This window comes from Cebus imitator, unplaced genomic scaffold (genome assembly GCF_001604975.1).
Source record: "Cebus imitator isolate Cc_AM_T3 unplaced genomic scaffold, Cebus_imitator-1.0 Scaffold45, whole genome shotgun sequence".
In the NCBI taxonomy this organism is placed as follows: domain Eukaryota; kingdom Metazoa; phylum Chordata; class Mammalia; order Primates; family Cebidae; genus Cebus; species Cebus imitator.
The window spans coordinates 14,018,329-14,038,029 of NW_016107360.1; the positions used below are offsets into that span (position 1 = coordinate 14,018,329).

The 19,701-nt window shown below is 44.1% G+C and overlaps 1 protein-coding gene across 2 annotated transcripts in view; it reads right to left on the minus strand.

The window, feature by feature from the left end:
* SCRN1 (secernin 1) overlaps positions 1-19,701 on the minus strand; it is a 68,281-nt gene that overhangs the window by 8,216 nt on the left and 40,364 nt on the right. For both annotated transcript variants that reach the window (XM_037737937.1, XM_017527083.2), the window contains 3 exons: positions 15,890-16,092; positions 12,289-12,483; positions 9,022-9,187 (listed from right to left, as the gene is read on the minus strand). In XM_037737937.1, coding sequence (XP_037593865.1) covers positions 9,022-9,187; positions 12,289-12,483; positions 15,890-16,092 — 564 coding nt within the window. The remainder of the gene's footprint in view (positions 1-9,021; positions 9,188-12,288; positions 12,484-15,889; positions 16,093-19,701) is intronic.

Here is a 19,701-nt window from a genome sequence, read left to right on the forward strand (position 1 = left end):
CACAATATGCAAAATTGGGGGCCAGGCGAATTTGAGTATTAAAAGCAGTCAGACCTTCATACCCCAAGCTGGTGAACTGAGTGGTACTAGTTGAGGACTCGTGTCAGGTACTCTGCTGTTCTCTACAGGTGATGCAAATATAACTGGAGACAGAGCCCATCCCAATCTACTGGGAAGCACGAGGCATGCCAGGCTGCACTCACCTGATCAAAATCAAGCCTGGCCAAGAACCTTCCCTCCCCAGCCAGTATCAAAGGAAGTCCCCCTGCAAAGACATAGGGGAGCTACCCTTGTATCGAAGGAACACACACTTCCACTTCCTACAGCCCCTTAAAAATAGATAATTGCTTTACCCCTCTACTGAGTGTTGAATGAATGGCTGTTAAATATGAAAAAGGAATTATTGCAAAACCTAAAACTGCTTAAACCAATTTTGACTACATGTTGAATTCTCTAATTGGTGAGTCAGTTGATTCTGCAAAGGTGCTGCAGATGGAGGGCTCACTGAAAGAGGGCAATGGAGCAGTGGGGAGGAGGAGGGCCAGGAGAGCTCATGCCTAGCCATCCACAACCAGCTGCCTCCGGGCTACCTCTGGGCTCTGACAGAACGACTGGCTCACGTCCTACCCTTCAGGGCCAGACAGCACTTGGGGTTTCCTGGGAAGTCAGTGCACATCACATCAGCAGCATCAGCCTCCTTGGCTGGCACTCAGAGACCCTTCAGTGGCAGACAGGCCCAGGGCTCCCGCCCAGCAGCCCAGAGTCAGCTCAGTTCACATTTTCTCAGCTCCAGGGCTCTGCACTGGGCAGCACTGGGCAGAGCAAAGACTCCCACCTGGACTGCTAGGCTTCACGGTGGGACTGGTGCAGTCTCAACACCTGGCAGCCAAGGGAACTGCGACTGCACCCTCCGGCGGAGGCCGCTGAGCAGGCCCCATGCAATGCTACTTCATTCAATCCCCACGTCACTCCAAACCCAAATGGGAGTGGTATCTTCACCAGGAAGCCTCCCATTTCACTCCTAAAACCTCAGTGCTTCCCTTACTGCACATCTCAGGACTTTTCTGACACAGGATCCCTTGGGAGAGCCATGCCAAGAGGAAAAGGGACAGCCTGGCAGCACTGCTGGGCCAAGCTACCTCCTGCAGAGTGGGGCAGGGAACTGGGCTGGGACTTGGAATGGGGGTGTGAGTCCCTGCTTTGCCTCTGACTCACTGTGGGCCCATCATTTTCCCTGTCTAGCTCTCATCTAACTACAGTGATCTCAACAGTCCCTTCCAGCTTCTACAACTAGTTTATTTCTATTTCTATGTCATGAAGCTTGTAAACTTGTGATGCCAGCTTCAGTAAGCTCACGGTAACCACAGTCAGGGTCTTCTGTATCCAGGACAGGATAACTGCATAGGAAAAACTCAGAATGTTCTATGTGATGTGACTTTAAACCCACCCCAAGCTCACTGGAATGTAGAGGTTAATCAGTGAGGGTGTCTGTTGGCTTTTCTAAGAGAACAGACACTGTAAATTTGTCCCTCTCATCTATCCATTTTAGTTTTAAAAGAATACATAATAAATATGAGGAGATTCCCAAAATATTCTAAAGCAGTCAAAGCTCTCCAAAGATGTTTTCAAAGTTTAGTATACTCAACTAAGAAAAAATAAAAGCCTAAATGTATTGAGGTGGTAAAAAGAAGCTTTTTTGAGACTGAATAAATTATATAAATAATAAATACAGTTATCTAAAAAAATTACATAAAATATTAACAAAAATTATTGCTGATAATAATTGCAATATTAATTAATGTTTGTTTAAACCAGGATGTGGAAATGATCTATAAATGAGGTTTCATCATTTGTGTCTATGTACCCAGAAGAGGGGGCTGGGGTTCATTCAGTGGTTCCCAAATGTTTTGATTTCTTGCCAATCCTTATGGAAAATCACATTTAGAATTCCAAATAGATAAGGAGATACTCTGACATTTTCCCACAGGTGAGCCACAGATGGTGGCTTCTTAAATGCTACTTGAATGAATATAAGCCCATTAACAGATACGCTCAACTGTCTCCACCACGTAAAATTAGCAGACACACTCAACTGTGTCCAGCCCACCTGACCAGGACGGGGCCCACTTCATCATGCGCATGGGGTGCCCCAGAGTGTCCCGTGGATGGCTTGGACGTGAAACACAGCTGAAAGGCTGCAGAAAGCTGATTCTGCCTCTATCCTCAGGGCTGACTCTCAGACCCATCTTCAGAAAAGTCACCAAACCCTGGGTTGGGAATTTGCCCCTGTCACTCAGCCTTCTGTGGTGTGGTGCAACAGGAATACAAGATGATGGGCCCAAAAGGACAAAGTGCTTCCAATGGCAAGGCACAGCCCAGCAGCCAGTTTGTGAGGAGGTTCAAAGCTGGCTGAGCTTCTTTAAAGGGCCCTTGTGAGGGACAGCTAAACCAATCAGACTATGAGCAACACTAAAGGAAGCCTCCCTCCAGCCTTCAGCTCCCACGGAAACAAATCTAAAGGCTGAGACACACAGTCCCATGACACGATGCACAGCGTGGGCATCCAAGCTCCATTGCAGAGATCTGCAGAATTTTAGCCTTGAGTGACAATTCGAGGCACGTCCAAGAAACCTGCTCCAGTGGACACGCCGCTGCCTCATCTGTCCATTTTTCCCTCTAAAGCCTTCTGAGGGATGCAGTATGCCAATGCAAAAAACTGTTTTCCAATCATTTGTTTTCTCATTTTGGAAGAAGAGCAACATTATCATGAAAATATCTAACATTTTAAAGCACAGCATAATTCTCAAAGCATCTGTGTTCAATTTTCATGGCACTTTTATTCATTCATTCATTCATTTATTCAGCAAATATGTGCTGAGGCCTGGCCGAGCGCCAGATACCATTCTAGGTACTAGGTATACAGTAGTGAACAAGGCAGGGCAAACATTTCTGTCCCGTTTTATATATGAGATGACTGAGGCTCACAGAAGCTAAGTGCTTTGTCCAAGATCACATTCCTCATAAGTGGCAGATCTAGAAGTAAATTCAGATCTAAATACAAGGTCAGTTTTCCCCACTACCTCTCACTCTTATATTCTTCTGTTAGGTTTTCATACACCTCGTACTACTGCAGAAAAATAAATATTTCTTGTGCTATAGGATTTAGAATTTAATATCCGTGGCTAGCCAACAATGCTGCCCTCAAACATGGCTCTGCTCTTGCTGAAGATGCAGAAACTCTCCAACCAACAAACCAGGCTGCTCCTGTGACCTGGAGTTCCTGGCAAATCTACTGAGGAGAGTTAGGCACAGGAAGAACAATACAAAGGCCCCTGTTCAGAGGAAGCTGCTCAACTTGGACCGATCTGAAATAAACCTGCAATACTAAGTTTCTCTCAAAAATGCAGGTACCCCTCAGAGAGGTTCATCTATGTTTCATTCCAGCTTTACTCTGAGCCACTTTAATCTTAAGAGTCAAAGTCACACCTGGCTCCCATAAACACATACACCGTCTTTGTACCCACAAAAATTAAAACAACAACAAAAAAAACCCTTTAAAGTTACACCTGGCTGAGAGCAGAACTAATCCATGAACGGAATTTCCATTTTAAAGGGAAAGAGAACCAGTACTTTTGAAGCATTGGATAGCCTTAAGGATGGTGAGCTGAGATCCAGCAGCTCTGGGGGGTTTTGAAAAGTCAAACATGTAGGGCAGAGAGAGGAGGGGACTGGTGTTGGAAGAATTCAGAATGAAATTGGAGGCATGGGCACCATGTTGCCTGGAGCCCTCAGCTCTGTGTCTAACTATGCAGCCTGTGCCCCATGTGGCTCCAGAGGCTACATGAGTCATGCTGACCAAGGCTTATAATGTTCGCTCCAGTAACAAAAAGCTATTTCTGGCATTTGAATTATCTAGATGGTAATGTCTTGGCCAAGCCAATTTAGCATCTCAAGATTAGTACACTAGCCCAGCACTTTGGGAGGCCAAGGCGGGCAGATCATCTGAGGTCAGGAGTTCGGGACCAGCCTGGCCATTTTGGTTAAACCCCATCTCTACTAAAAATAAAAAATTAGTGGAGAGTGTTGGCATGCACCTGTAGTCCCAGCTACTTGGGAGGCTGAGGCAAGAGAATCACTTGAACCCAGAAGGTAGAGGTTGCAGTGAGCCAAGATCCCGCCACTGCATTCCAGCCTGGGCAGAGTGAGACTCCAACTCAAAAAATAAAAAATAGAAAGATTAGTACACTGAGGAGAAAAGCAGGAAACAAAGAAAACACACACACATGCAGGAAGGTGGGTGGAGGGGAATGTCTCTGGTATCTCCCCAGCACTCTGCTGCTAGTTAAAGTAGGTCAGACACCCTATTTTCTTATAACTTCTACTGTGTTCTCTCCCCCTTCTGGTTTACCCATCCCATATCTTGAGTATTTTATTTATTTATTCATTTATTTATTTTATTTATTGTTTTTTTCCTCCCATTTATTTATTTATTTATTTATTGAGACAGAGTCTCACTCTGTCACCCAGCCTGGAGTGCAGTGGCACAATCTCAGCCCACTGCAAGTTTCACCTCCCAGGTTCAAGTGATTCCCCTGTGTCAGCCTCCAGAGTAGCTGGGAGTATAGATGCACACCACCATATCCAGCTAATTTTTGTATTTTTTCTAGTAGAGACTGGGTTTTGCCATGTTGGCCAGGCTGGTCTTGAACTCCTGACCTCAAGCAATCCATCCACCTTGGCCTCCCAAAGTGCTCAGATTACAGGCGTGAGCTGACACACCTGGCCTATATCTTGAGTATTTATTTGTGTATTTTTCTGGATGTGGGGACCTCTTAGCGGTTTACTGACCTAACAACCATATCTCTGAAAAAAAAATAAGCCCAGATTTATAGCATTTGCCAATTTCTGTAGTGTAAATACCCCATGGTGGCCCCTTTCAAGCTGCCAATGACATCACCAAACGTGGAGTTGGAAGAGAGGCTCTCTTTACAATCCATGGCTTGAGCACACTGTAAGACTCCGAATTTTACGCTGTCTCACAATGCTAAGGTACCTCTCTATTCCTCGCCTCTCCAAGTCTTCACATCTATGAAGTTTTAACAAGTGTTGGCTTCCTAAGAAATGGTTTCCAAAGGTCAGAACCAGGACACTCAAGCCAATCAGTGTCACTCTCTGAATGACTGTGGCACACACTGACTCTGCAGAATGTTGATGCAATTTGCCTTCTCAATACAATTAAGTGAAGAACTTTTGTATCTCCCTCAAGCATTCAAACTCCGACTTTAGCATCTCCTTCCACCTCTCAACCTTACATGGTACCTAGCACATAGTAGGACGGAGGGAGGGAGGAAGGGGAAAAGAGGATGTGAGCACAAGTTATTTCAAGGATAAGATCCATAATTAATACAGTGAACAAAGGACAGAGAAGTGTCCAGTCAGGCAAAACAACAGTTAGATCAAGTCCTTCGGTTTTAATATTGACTGGGAGCGATAAAGACTAAAGTGCTATTCTTTGATCATGATCTTTTCCAAGTCCGTAGCTATGAAACAATTTCTAATATTTTAGCATTAACAGAAGCCAAAATCTCCCTAATTTTCTTGCCTAAAAATCCAAGAAAAGGTAACTATGTTTCCTACTGACAAAATACAATACATAGAGCATGGCCAATTACAGAGAAACACTGAAATGCTGAATAGGAAAACTAACAACCTATGACAGTTGTACAGTCACAGTAGGAAATGCAGATCGTTTAACCATGCAAGAAAACAATGAATGTCTTCCGGAAGGGTCTTAATCTTCTGTAATACAAGTTCTTTTCACTTAATTTAACCATGAATAATTTTCTTTTAAAAGCACTTAAAATTTTTCATTTTAACTCTCAGAAGGCTATTTCCCAGCCATTTTTATAACTGGATTAGGCCGTGCCCTTCAGCCTAGGAAGTAGAGTTCCTTTACATTGGTGTCCTGGCCTCACAAGGCCCCAGCTCCTGAGCATACTTAGAGCCCGTATCTGAGACACAAGGGACAACAGGAGTTGGTTCAGTTCAACCCACTCTTTGAACAGCTCCTATGTCCTAAAAAGCCATGCCCAAATACTTTCGCAGAGCATTCCAGATACTTGAAAATAGAACTCTAAATGTCCATATGTACCCTTGTCAGCCAGCAGAGTCCTCACAAAGGGCTACTGAGCCACCAGCATTAGGGGAGTAAGCTACGTCACAGTCCAGGAGGCGGGAGGCCCAGACACAAGGGGAAGACGGAGCCTCAAATCCAGTGGGCCAAAAAGTGGGTGGAAGGTAGGGCCATGGAACCAGGGCTTCAGAACTGGGAGATAAATCAAGGGAACAGCAACTGGACTCAAACAGGAGAAGCATCCTGAGAGGCTGTTAGGAGGGGTGTAGAGAAGCTGACCCTCACTGTTATGAGAGGTACTGAGCTTGTTTTGCAGAGGGGCTGAGGGTGGAGGAGCAATGGACACCTGATGACCAGCATCATCTATAGGAGGATGTACGGCTCTAACCTGTTGTCATGCGGTTTCGTGACTCTCTGCCTTTGCATGTGCTGTCCTCTCCACCTGGAGTGTTGTTCCTGCTTTTTACCTAACGAACCCCGACTCTTCCCACAATGCCAGTGCTCAAGAGCTCCTTCCTCTGTGAGGTTTTCCCCTTCATCATCTCATTTGTGCCACCTCTTTCCTTGCACACACTTCATCCATGGTATACAACAAATACAATATTTGGTACACAGTAGGTGCTTAGTGTTTGTAGAATAAATGAGTGAATGAAAAACTAAGAATAGCTAATTTGGAGTTCTACAGTCAGGTCTTGTTAGAAAGATCTACTGAGGCCGGGCGCAGTGGCTCATGTCTTTAATCCCAGCACTTTGGGGAGGCCAAGGTGGGTAGATCAAGAGGTCAGGAGTTCAAGACCAGCCTGGCCAAGATGGTGAAACCCCATATCTACTAAAAATATAAAAAATAGCCAGGTGTGGTGGCATGGCACCTGTAATCCCAGCTACTTGGGAGGCTGAGGCAGAGAACTGATTAAACTTGGGAGGCAGAAGTTGCAGTGAGCCAAGATCATACCACGGCACTCCAGCCTGGGTGACAGAGCAAGACTCTGTCTCAAAAAAAAGAAAAAAGAAAAGAAAGATCTATTGATATTGGCAGTAGTTTAAAAACTGAGGCCAAAGGGTCACAATAGGTGCTTCACTTTTCCCCTGAGACATCTAAGAATCAGTCACTAGCTAGATGCAATCATTGTCTTTTTTTTTTTTTTTCCCATTTATTTATTTTATTGCATTTTAGGTTTTGGGGTATATGTGAAGAACATGCAGAATTGTTGCATAGGAACACACATGGCAGTGTGATTTGCTGCCTTCTTCCCCATCACCTACATCAGGCATTTCTCCCCCTGCTATCTCTCCCCAGCCTCCCACCCCCCACCCTCCCTCCCCTATTTCCCCCCAACTGACCCCAGTGTGTAGTGCTCCCCTCCCTGTGTCCATGTGTTCTCATTGTTCAACACCCGCCTATGAGTGAGAACATGCGGTGTTTGATCTTCTGCTCTTGTGTCAGTTTGCTGAGAATGATGGTTTCCAGGTTCATCCATGTCCCTACAAAGGACCCTAACTCATCGTTTTTGATGGCTGCATAATATTCCATGGTGTATATGTGCCACATTTTCCCTATCCAGTCTATCGTCGATGGGCATTTGGGTTGGTTCCAGGTCTTTGCTATTGTAAACAGTGCTGCAATGAACATTCGTGTGCACGTGTCCTTATAGTAGAACGATTTGTAATCCTTTGGATAGCAATCATTGTCTTATATCACTGAAAGGAGAATAAATATTTTCAGCCACAAAAGGAATGAAATTTAATACCAGCAAATACCCTGGAAGCAGATTCGATGGTTTAACAGCTGACATTCAGACACTGATAATGATGTTCAGCCAATGGAACACCCAAAAAAACACCAGAGAACCTACTGGAATGGGCAGCCTTATTGAGCCTTCCAGGCTGAGGATCAGGCTTACCTGACAGATTCCTAGGTCCACTCAAAGATTCTGATACAACAGGTTTGAGTCAAGGAACCCGTATTTTTCAAAAACTCCTCCAACTGATTCTAGCAAAGAACAGATTCAGAAACCACTGGATGGCTGGTTCTAAGCTACTAATGATATGATTCCTGATATACGTGACAGAATGTAACTGGGGAGAGGGGCTGCCGTCTGTCTGGAAGATCAGAGATCATAAATAATCATTAAATCTACTATGTACTGACTTGGGTTATTTCATTTAATCCTCTCAACAAGTGTATAAAGGTACAGGCTGGTATTATCCCCATTGTACAAATAAAGAAATTGAAGCTTAGTGAGGTGAAATCACTTATTCAACTACTATGTGACAGAGGTCAGATTCTAAATCCTGGCAGGTCATTCTAGAGGCTGTGTTCTCCATCCCTGTGTAATGTTGCCTCTTTGCTGAAGTACATGGGCAGAAAACAACCCCCTAAAACACAATATCTTCAAGAAGGGACCAGTACACTTGAAGCTGCTTCAATCTGTATTGCCTCTGAACTGTTTGATTCTCTAACTCATAGGAACTGTTTGTTTTGATAAATCATGGGCATTCCCATGTTTCTCTGTCTCGCTCTGTTTTGTTCATCTCTGAAGCACTCATGTACCACACAATGCTTGGCCCATGACGTATATTCAGTAAATATTTGATATTAGGTTGGTGCAAAAGTAATGGATGGTAAGGACCACAATTACTTTTGGACCAACCTAATCAATTTAAAAGAACTACTGGATTCCCTGATTGTCATAAATACTATGTGACTAAAGCCGAGGAATTTATTTAATCAAAGCCCTTGGTGCTACACTGCCCACACTGAGGCTGACTGAAAACATGCCTTTGCTGTCCAAGGGGAGGACATGGTCAGGCACTTACAACACACTTGCTGAATGAGCTTTCAAGGCAAGCACACATGTTCTGCCTACAAGACCATGTCTCAGACAAACCTGGAGGGATCGGGGGTCCCAGTGAAGTAGTGAATGCATGGAGAGCTCCTGTTCTGTGGCAGGACAGACACTCCACTGGCTGTGGTGAGAAAAGACTCGGAGTCTATGCACACTCCACTGGCTTTGTCCCGTAAGGTGTTCATCATAGTCTGCACTGTGATGCTTTCTGCAAAAACACAGAAGAGAGACAGATGGAAAGAGCAGATAGAACATAAAACTGTGGCAGGCCACTAACTAAAATCTGTTCCTTCGTTCTCTTTTTAGTAATGAAAACTCTGACATTACTACCAAACTACAGATTCTATTTCCCCACTTCCCTCGTGACTATGTGTGGCCAGGTGATAAATGTTGATCAATAGGAGGTAAGCACAAACCAGGTGGGCAACTCCTCATCACACCTATAAAAAAGGTATGTTTGCCTTTTGTTTTTCTTTTCTCCCTTCCTGTCAGCTAGGAGATGCCAACAAGCGGACTGCAAATGGAATTCCTGTGTTGAGTCACCGTAACCAGCCCTGGAATGGCCATATACACCTGAACTATAACATAAGAGAGAAATAACCTACTATTTTCTTTAAGACACATTAATTCGGGGTGTCTTTATTACAGCATTTAGCTGTACCTCAATCAGTACAACAACTCAATGGATATCCACAAGAAAGTATGTGTAATCTACCCACAGGCCACCAAGCTCACTCCCATAAATTTTTGCTGGTCAGAGTTAATACTCTATTTGAAGAATGTCCTCTCTGTGGTGGGAAATATATGCACAGAGAGGCATTTAGAATAATCAGAGCCACTAGGACCGTTGGCTGTGACCACAGATAAATGTATAAACAAATCCTTGATTACATGAGATCCCATTTCTACATCTTCCCCCGGGTTATGATTTGTTAAAATACTATTTCAGTCTGTGTTCACTACGATGAAACTGAAGCATCACATGAGGAGAAGGTTTGTTAGCACATTTACATCCTCTTCATAAAGCTCCATTTACATGTCATACCTAGCAATATTAACAACAAATTATTGATTGCTTCAGTTGTCCAGTGTTCAGATATCCTCATTGTCTCATAAATGAGCCTATTGATTTGAATTGGAATCAATCAGAATTGGAAACATCTCTGCCTCTTGTTTTTTCTCCTTGCATCTTTTCTTTTTCTTTTTTTGAGATGAAGTCTTGCCCTGTCACCCATGCTGGAGTGCAATGGCGTGGTCTCGGCTCATTGCAACCTCCACCTCCACCTCCTGGGTTTAAGTGATTCTCCCATCTCAGCTTCCCCAGTAGCTGGGACTACAGGCATGCACCACCACGCTCAGCTAATTTTTGTATTTTTTTGGTAGAGATGGGGTTTCACCATGTTGGCCAGGCTGCACTAGAACTCCTGACCTCAAGTGATCCACCCTCCACAGCCTCCCAAAATGCTGGGATTGCAGGTGTGAGCCACCGCGGCCACTCAGCTTGCATCTTAGTTGTCAGAGTCATCTTTCCTGCAGTTTCTCACAGCGTAAGCTTTGCGGATGGCATCCTCATGGCATTATTACATTAAATAATGTATGTGTTCTTCTGTCCTCTGTATTCCTGTACATTAGCAGCTAGACCTAAAGCCCTTATCAGATTTAGAGTTGATGTTTTGGCCACACTATTTAATATCTTTCATCAAGTTAGTTTTTTTAAATTAAAAAATTTAGATTTTTTTTTAAAGCTTCCATTTAAAAGTGAATATTTTCTTACCTTCCTACCCAGAATATATTACATAAGTACTATAGCAAAAGTCCTAGTGTTCATCTAGATTAACAGTCAGGAAACATTTTCCTTCCTTTTCGTTTTTTTAAAGAGACAGGGTCTCCCTTTGTCACCCAAGCTGGAGTGTGGTGGTGCAATCATAGCTCACTGCAATCACAGCAGCCCTGAGCTCCTGGACTTAAGAAATCTTCCCACCTCAGCCCCCTGAATAGTTGGAACTATAGGTGCACATCACCACATCTGCCTAATTCTTTTATTTATTTAGAGAGATGAGGTCTTGCTAAGTTACCCAGACTGATCTTGAACTCAACTCCTAGCCTCACGTGATCCCAAAGTGCTATCATTATAGACACGCACCTGGCCTGACAGTAAATATTTTAGGTTTATACGCCACACAATTTCTGTTGAAACTTTACTGTTGCACCTGCTCAACTCTGCCATTTTGGTGAGAAAGCAGCCCCAAACAATACATAAATAAATGGGTGTGGCTACGTTCCAATAAAATTTTATTTTCAAAACAGGCAGCTACCAACAGATCATAGTTTGCTGACCCCTATTCTAAATGATCCAAAACTTTGACTTAAAAATACATACATCACCAACAAATATAGAATGACCATTGTGGGCTTTTCAGAAAGATTTCCACATAGGCACAAAAGTAAGGAGGTGTCTAGTCACCACATATACCTAAATATGGATTCTGATTAACTTAATAACTAGGACCTGGGTGTAGTGGCTCAAGCCTGTAATCCCAGTACTTTGGGAGGCCAAGGTAGGCAAATCCCTTAAGCCCAGGAGTTCGAGACCAGCCTGGGCAACAAAATGAGACCCTGTCTCTACAAAGAAAAAAATTAGCCAGACATGGTGGCACATGCTTGTAGTCCTAGCTACTGGGACGACAGCCGGGGGGGGGGGGGGGCGGGGGGGGTGGCGGGGCAGCTGAGGGAGGATCACTTGAGTTCAGGAGATGGAGGCTGCAATGAGCCGAGACTGTGCCAACACACTTCAGCCTAGGCAACACAGTGAGACCCTGTCTCAAAAATTAAACAAATAAGTTAGTAACTAGCTGGCAGACAGACTGGCAACAATTCAAATCACCAAGTGTCCACGGAACAAAAAACTATGCAGGTATCACAAGGGGACCCTAAGATGAGTAAAAGACAGCACCTCTGCCCTCAAGGTCCAGCAGGCTGATAGGGCAGGGGAAGATGAGTCATACATATAACAACAAGGTATAAGGAAGGCTGCAGTAAGTATTATAAAAGACATCAGGATGACATCAAAGATGAAAGGGAACAACATGGGTAGGAGCAGGAAACCTCCAAGGATGAGGAAGCAGCATGTAAAAATAAACACAAGTTGTTTTCTTGCCTACACATCAGGGACTTTTAGCACAAGTTGGTCTTTACACAAGGACTATTCTGTATTCCTCTTTGTTCACCCTTCTAAGTTCAGACAAGTTCTCAAACAGCTGCAAGAGAAAGGGTATGAGAAGGAGAATTGTGAGGGAGAGACTAACTCACCTTCTTGTTTCTCTAAGCTGTCTTTGCCAGCGCAGCAGCCTAGATGATCCTCAGCTGGAGAAAAGACTTCGGAAAAATTGAACTCGTCCTCTCCCGTCCACCAACCTTGGCTCTGAGCGTAACTCCTGAGTTCCGGATGCTCTGCGTCTATCTTAGTGGTGAGCGAAAGCCGATTGCAAATGCACCTCACTCCCTCTGCAGAGAGTGCAAAACCCTATTAGTTAAAAAGATACTTATAGAAACTTGCTCAATAAATGGAAATGTATAGGGAATCCTTTCTCTGAAACACTGACTTTAACTACGGGGAGGAATCAACTGAATTTCTGAAGAGAGAAACAGACAATCCTTGAGTCTTTTTCTAGGAGACCTCCAAAAACATTTGACCAGTCTTGACCGGGCATTATCACATTTTAAATGAGCAACAGTCACTTTACCCATCTTAAAAGCATCATCAAAAGGAAATATGTGAGGCTCTTTATTTTGACTACATAAGCTCCATGCATTCATTACTTACACACACAAAAAAAGGGACAGGTGCTTTGAAAGAGGTACTTTGAAAGAGTTTACAAGACTTAGCAATCTATGAGAGAGTCCTCGAAAGCAATGCTCTATCGCATCAACAGAAAGCCCCCTCCCCGGTCTGATTTCTTTTCACCTAGAAAAACACTTTACACCCCCACTCCTTGCTTAAATATATATGGTTTTTTAAAAAAAATACAAATTGAATACTTTAACATTTTTTTCAGTTATCAACATTTAGAAAAGCATAGTGGCAATGATAATGAATCATTTTAAAATAATGGAATATATTCATGAACATACGTATGTCTGGGTATGTGTGTGAGTGTGTGGGATAGAGAAAGAGTGTGTGTGTGTGTGTGTGTGTGAGAGAGAGAGAGAGAGAGAGAAAGAGAGAGAGAGAGAAATTTATGGGAGGCTGGGCGCAGTGGCTCACGCCTGTAATCCCAGCACTCTGGGAGGCCAAGGTGGGCGAATCATCTGAGGTCAGGAGTTCGAGACCAGCCTGACCAACATGGAGAAATCCTGTTTTTACCAAAAATACAAAAAATTAGTCAGATCTGGTGCTGCATGCCTGTAATCCCAGCTACTCAGGAGGCTGAGGCAGAAGAATTGCTTGAACCTGGGAGGCAGAGGTTGCAGTGAGTCAAGGCCCCGTCATTGCACTCCAGACTGGGTGACGAGAGTGAAACTTTGTCTCAAAAAAAAACAAAAGAAAAATCTATGGGAAATTTTTTCTTATAAAAATAGAAGAACTAAATACATCTAGAATCAGAAATGTCTGCATTGTGAGTACATTCCATTTTGATGAATGAGGGCTTAGACCAGAAACACTTTCTACCAGCTGGCAGGCTTGTATATCTTCTTCAAAGCCTGAGCTGCAAATGCACACAGGACAACTCAGCCTTCCAGCTTCAAGATGCTATCTCGAGCACAAACACTAGGAAGTTATCAGCACTAGCTTAAAAGGGCCATTCCTACTTGCTGCTTCCAGGGAGCATGCTGATCTTCCAAATTCTTGTAGAATGAAGTGAGAGAAAGAATCTAAACTACAAGCTACAGGAAAGCCATCACTGCCTGAAAACCAGTTCCTAGAAGCGGGAACAGTGCTGGACTGAGTTCTTTCAGTATGTTTTGCTTCACTAGTTTTCACTTCCAAAATAGGCATTCCTGGCTGGTGGGCATTGGCCCTTTGTCATTTATCTTTTCAGAGAGCACCATAAAAGTACAATTATAAACAATTAAAAATAAAAACCAGTTTTGGCCTAAACAAGTGATTTTGGCATCATTCATACTATGCTATTAAAAAAATACTCTTGTAAGCCACTCTACAGATATTAGTTTCCAAGAGGGCAGATTTATAGTAGACATTTGCTTTCAAGAACGTTAGCATTTGGAAGACGGAGCACATTAAATCTTATGCAATCCATCACATGGCTGCTGGGATCAGACGACACAAAATCAATGATTCCAAGAAATGGCTGGGTTTCCTTTTTATGTAAATATTTAGTGAAAGGCAGCATTCATTTTGTGTAGATAATTTTTCAAGCTACATCTTGAAGAGACACTCAGCTTTTGAAATTCAGTCACAGATCAAAAAGTGTTAGATTCAACTTAAAAGCAATACGACTGCTTTGAAGCATAGATTACTGGCCCTCTTGATGGAACCATTCAATAGTAAGACTTCATCTTAGGAGCGCGTTATATAAAGGAGTTTAAGCTCCTGCATTGCAGAAGAGTTGGAGACCTGGTGGGCTGCACTGGCTGCCTTAGTTCTAGAAATACTGGAAGAGCTGGACAAGTAGGCACACGCCCTGGCGGGTGGGCACATGCTGGACATATGAGGTGGAGAAACTCTCCATGATTACTAATGGACACCACTAGACCATTCTGCACCCTAGGAAGAAGCCACCCCCACCTCCAGACAGGCACAGCCTTCATACAGCTTGGCCAGGAAGCCACAGTCTAGATTTCACTGCCTCACTGGGGCAATTCTGTGTAGAGTACAATGTACCCATCATCCAGAGAGGCCCTGATCACTGGACTAACTTTGTCCACTGAAAATGGGCTTGATTTCCATCTACTGTCGTAGATCTTCTGCTTCTAACTCAGGTCCAATTTTGTTCAATTTACCCCTAAGATAGGGATGGCAAACAAGTTTCATCCCCACCATCATTTTGGATTACTTGGAAGAGATGTCCTGGTAAGTTTAGTTAAGAAAAATACATAGGCTAAGAATAGGTTCAACAAAAGAAAAATGTCCTGATCTACTCCTCCACCATTAGCACAAAAGGGAAGAATGACAGTGCACACACCTGCCATGTGTTCACTACCCAGTCCCAAGTTGTTGCCGGGGCCAATTCCCTCTTAGAACTACTTGCCCTTTAAGCCATTCTGGGATCTCATCCTGTCCAGAAAACAAGGATGCTGAGGTGGGGATACAAGACTACCACTCCCACCCCTAACACTTCCTTCCTCAGGGCTGTGTTAGAAGCAAAAGGCTGCAGGGGCCACAGGGCAGCAATTTTATGAGCACTAAATCCTTCTGAGTGGACCAACTAGTCCTCTGCTCTTCTGGGAACACTGTGTCACTGTGAGAAAAATGAACTTCACTCACAGAAATGCCAGAGTGGCATACACTGGTGCTCATGCAGATCTCAGCTCCTATTTTACAGGAACATGCCAAGCACAAAGATCTCCAGGATTGAGGGTGATCTGGGGCTACTGTACAGTGAAGGGATATGTTGGCCTATTACACAAGAACAGTCACCATTCTTGTGGCCAATTAATAGAGTTATGGTTTAAGTCATGGAATTCCTGGTGGTCAAAATCAGGCTCTTCCCAGAAAGCAAACAGAAAATACAAAATGTTAGGAGAGCGCTTCACCCCAGGTTCAGGAGACTGCAGGTTCTCTTCTTGGAGGGGCCCAGAAGTGAGAGTCACGTCAAAGCATGTCAGTCCCACACAGAGAGGACCTGCAGTGGCAGCGTCTTTCCTCCAGGTCTGACGCTGTACGTGCAGGCCATCCCACCTCTGTGGCCTTCCCTGTCCTCAGAACTCCCCACCATCCGCACCCGCTCACCTGTGACTTTCTCGGCAGCCCAGTACTTCCCTACAGTCTCGAGCACCCAGGCTTCATCACGATCCACAATCAGATATGCACTTTGGAAGCTGTGGCAGGAGTCTGCATCTTCATAGTAATTCCCACCTTGTCCATGCTCTTCCAACAAGGAGACAATGACATCTAAAGCTTCTTTAGCTGTTTCCGCTCTTTCTAAACCAAGCCTGCAGGAAGGAAACCAGAAGCATACTTCAGTCATTTTATACCACAGGACTGTTACCAGAGTAACCAAAGATTGGGCAAGGCTGAGTTATGAAGCATGCCAACATATATAAACATGTTAAGTATGCAGACCAATAAGCAAACTGATTAACTGCACTGTTAATCTCACGTTTGGTTAAAAAAAAAAAAAAACATATGGGTGGCCAGGTGCAGTGGCTCATGCCTATAATCCTAGCACTTTGGGAGTGGCAGGAGGATCGCTTTAGCTCAGTAGTTCAAGACCAGCCTGGGCAACATAACAAGACCTCTTCCTCAAAAAGCCTTTTTTTTAATTAGCCAGGCATGCTGGCACACACTGGCAGTCTCAGCTACTTGGAAGATTGAGTCAGTAAGATCACCTAAGCCTAGCAGGTTAAGGCTGCAATGAGCTGTGATCATGGCACTGCACTCCAGTTTGGGCAACAGAGTGAGACCCTGAAAAAAAGAAAGAAAGAAAGAAAGAATGAATGAATGAATGAATGAATGAATGAGGCAGGGGGAAGGGAGGGAGGAGGCGTGAGAGAAAGAAAGAGAAAGAAAAAGAAGAAAGAAAGAAGAAAAAAGAAAGAGAAAGGAAAAGAGAAGAAAGAAAGGAAGGAGGGAAGGAGGGCGGAAGGAGGGAAGGAGGGAGGGAGGGAGGGAAGGAAGGAAGGAAGGAAGGAAGGAAGGAAGGAAGGAAGGAAGGAAGGAAGGAAGGAAGGAAGGAAGGAAAAGAAAAGAAAAGTCTAGGGATGTGTTCTGTCTGTCTTTGGTCATTTCCCTTCCACACAGAAGAGTCAGGAACCCAGTGGCTTCTTTCTCTTCGAAGGCACCTGTCTTCCTCTCATCTGACTGTCTCCCACAGAGCTGGCCGGCTCAGTTCTAGCCCTTACAAAACCACCTCTCTGTGGCATGTACTCCCTCCTGACTCTAACCTGAGCAAAAGAAAATCAAGGCCCAGTCTGGCCTTGATCTCTATTATTCCACACCAGGTATTTTGCTTGCTTATTAGAAGTATTCAAATGCCAGACATTATCCTCTGACCAGAGAGAACACTGTCCTCTGTCTCTGTCTCAGAGTCCTTGTTAGGAATGGGCAGCTGGCTGGGACATAATCAGCCTTTTTCTACATATTTCTCCTCCTACCTATCAACCTATGTCTATTGGTACAGCTTACAGCTTCATTTATCAAAAGAATATGCATTACCTTTGGAGTGAGACATCCATCTCCCCCTAGCCTTTCCAATTAATAAACCCTTTAAAGAGGACACTGATATGGTTTGGCTGTGTCTTCATCCAAATCTCAGTATCTCCCAGGATGCTCACATGTGGGAGGGACTCAAAAGGAGGTAACTGAATCATGGGGGCCGGTCTTTCCCATGCTATTCTCGTGATAGTGAATAAGCTCCACAAAAACTGATGGGTTTACCGGGGGTTCCCACTTTTGCTTCTTCCTCATTTTCTCTTGCACAGTACTGCCCTCTGTGTGACCTTGGGTAGGTTATTATTTTGAACTTCGGTTTTATGTCATCTATAAAATGAATGCCCACGTCATTGAGTTGCTGTAAGAATAGGTTTATGAGATAACATCCATGAAAATACACAGTGCTGGTGCCTGGGACCAGGAAAGTGGTCAGTCAATTTCGGAAGGTAGAACACTGTGGCCGAGAAACTTATGACTAAGAAATAAATGGACCCAGCTTCTAGTTCTGGCTCTGCTACTCACTGGCATTATGATCTTAAGTCGTGCGAGCTTTCCAAACCTTGAGTTTTCTCATCTGCAGAGTAAAAACAATACTACCTCCCTCTCTGGCTACTGTGAGAGGACAACACATGCCATGTACTCAGCAAGTGTCCATTTATTCATCTATTCATTCAAATTATAATTCAAATGGCAGGAACACAGGCGTCTTAGAGCAGGGGCAATGGCACTACCATGATGGTGGTACAAGCCAGTTCTTCGTGAATTTTCAACATGAGAAGTAATAACTATTCGAATTTATCCAATTTGATGCCTCCTAAAGGGATATTTCACAGTGCTGCCAGGGAGAAGAAAAGATAATACAACTCATCTTTAGGCTTATTCTTATAACAGGCTTATTTTTATAGTCAAATGATTACATGACAATTCATTTGACTTTTCTCATTTTAAGCCAATATAGGAAGATTTGGTTACAAGGCAGTGGTTTACAAAGCTGAACCCTAAAACTTTAGGAGAATGAGAAAAGAATAAACCCATTAGAAGATTGAATTCAGCTGACTTTTCCTTTGGGCAATGTCATCTCCCAAGAGAAGGAACAGAAGCAGGCACTGATCTTATCTTGAGGATCCGGAACAAACAAAGGTGCTGTGAGTGCCTCTCAGAACCTCAAGCTGTGCACACTCAAAGGCCTCCTTCCTCCTTTCCACAGGTCACTGGTGGCCCCCTGATCACAGTGCCTCATACAGACATTCCAGGCAGAATCCTGTTCCCAGGGCCTTTGCAGGGCCCCATCTTGGCCATGCAAACATGTGCTAGGATCATGTGAGTATCTAACCTAGCCAGGTGTAAGGGCGCCATCTTCAGAGCCTGTGACTTCCGTTTTTTGATTTCCAGTGCACTCTCCTGATGTGCTTTCTGCCTGTTTCCATTCCACACTGAGGCTCTGGCATTTGTACTTGCCATCCCATGCTGATGTCCGATGGCAGAGTCCACAGCAGGACCTCAGCACTATCCACAGACCCAGTTCTGATTTCACTCTCCTATCCCTTGTGCCAGGACTGTGGGTCAGAGATTTCCCTTTGTCCCACCTGATCACTCCCACCTAGTCTTCCTACCATGAGACAAGGACAGGACCAACTGCTTCATAGTACAAGGGCCGTGAATAACACCAGGGTTACACCCTCACCCTCTGCAGCTGAGAAATGCAGATGAATCCCGTGTCACTGGGTGCAGAAGAGATGCCAGAGAGACCTGGGGCAGCAAAAGTCACCTGACATCCAGAGGCCTATTTTAAAGCCATTCCCAGCAGTCTCACCTCCTACAGGGGGCAGATTCATATGATATTCCAGAAAAGGACAGTGTTCTTCTGGCCCCATGCGTAATTAATTTCACATTGGCTGCTACCCCTCCACATAGGCAGGACAGGGACAGGGAAAGGGAAGAAACTCAATGGGCCAAGATTATAGTCCCACTATAACACCTATCTTCTGTTCAGTTCAAATCCTTCCAAAGTGTGTGCTTTGTCCAGCTTGTTCTGGGTCTGGGAATTAGATGCTCCTGAATTCAATTCCTACTTTTGTGGGAAAATCCTTCCTTGGGAGCCCATGACCTTCTCACAGGTATGTCAAGCTCACCTTGCCCATTCCTGAAAAGTTAACACATCTCACTTAGAAAGATGAATCATACCTGTACTTCCCCTGCTTAAAGCCCCTTTGTTTAGAAGCTCTGCTTATCTTTTCAACATCTGTGCCTCTATAGATTAGGGGACCCCTGTCCCTTTCTATCCCAAATAAGGTAAAACTAGATTTGCCATGGATATATAATCATTGCCTTGGGAAAAGTAATAAAAATAGGCAACACTGCCCCCTTAGAGGGGTGGGCCTGGTATTCTT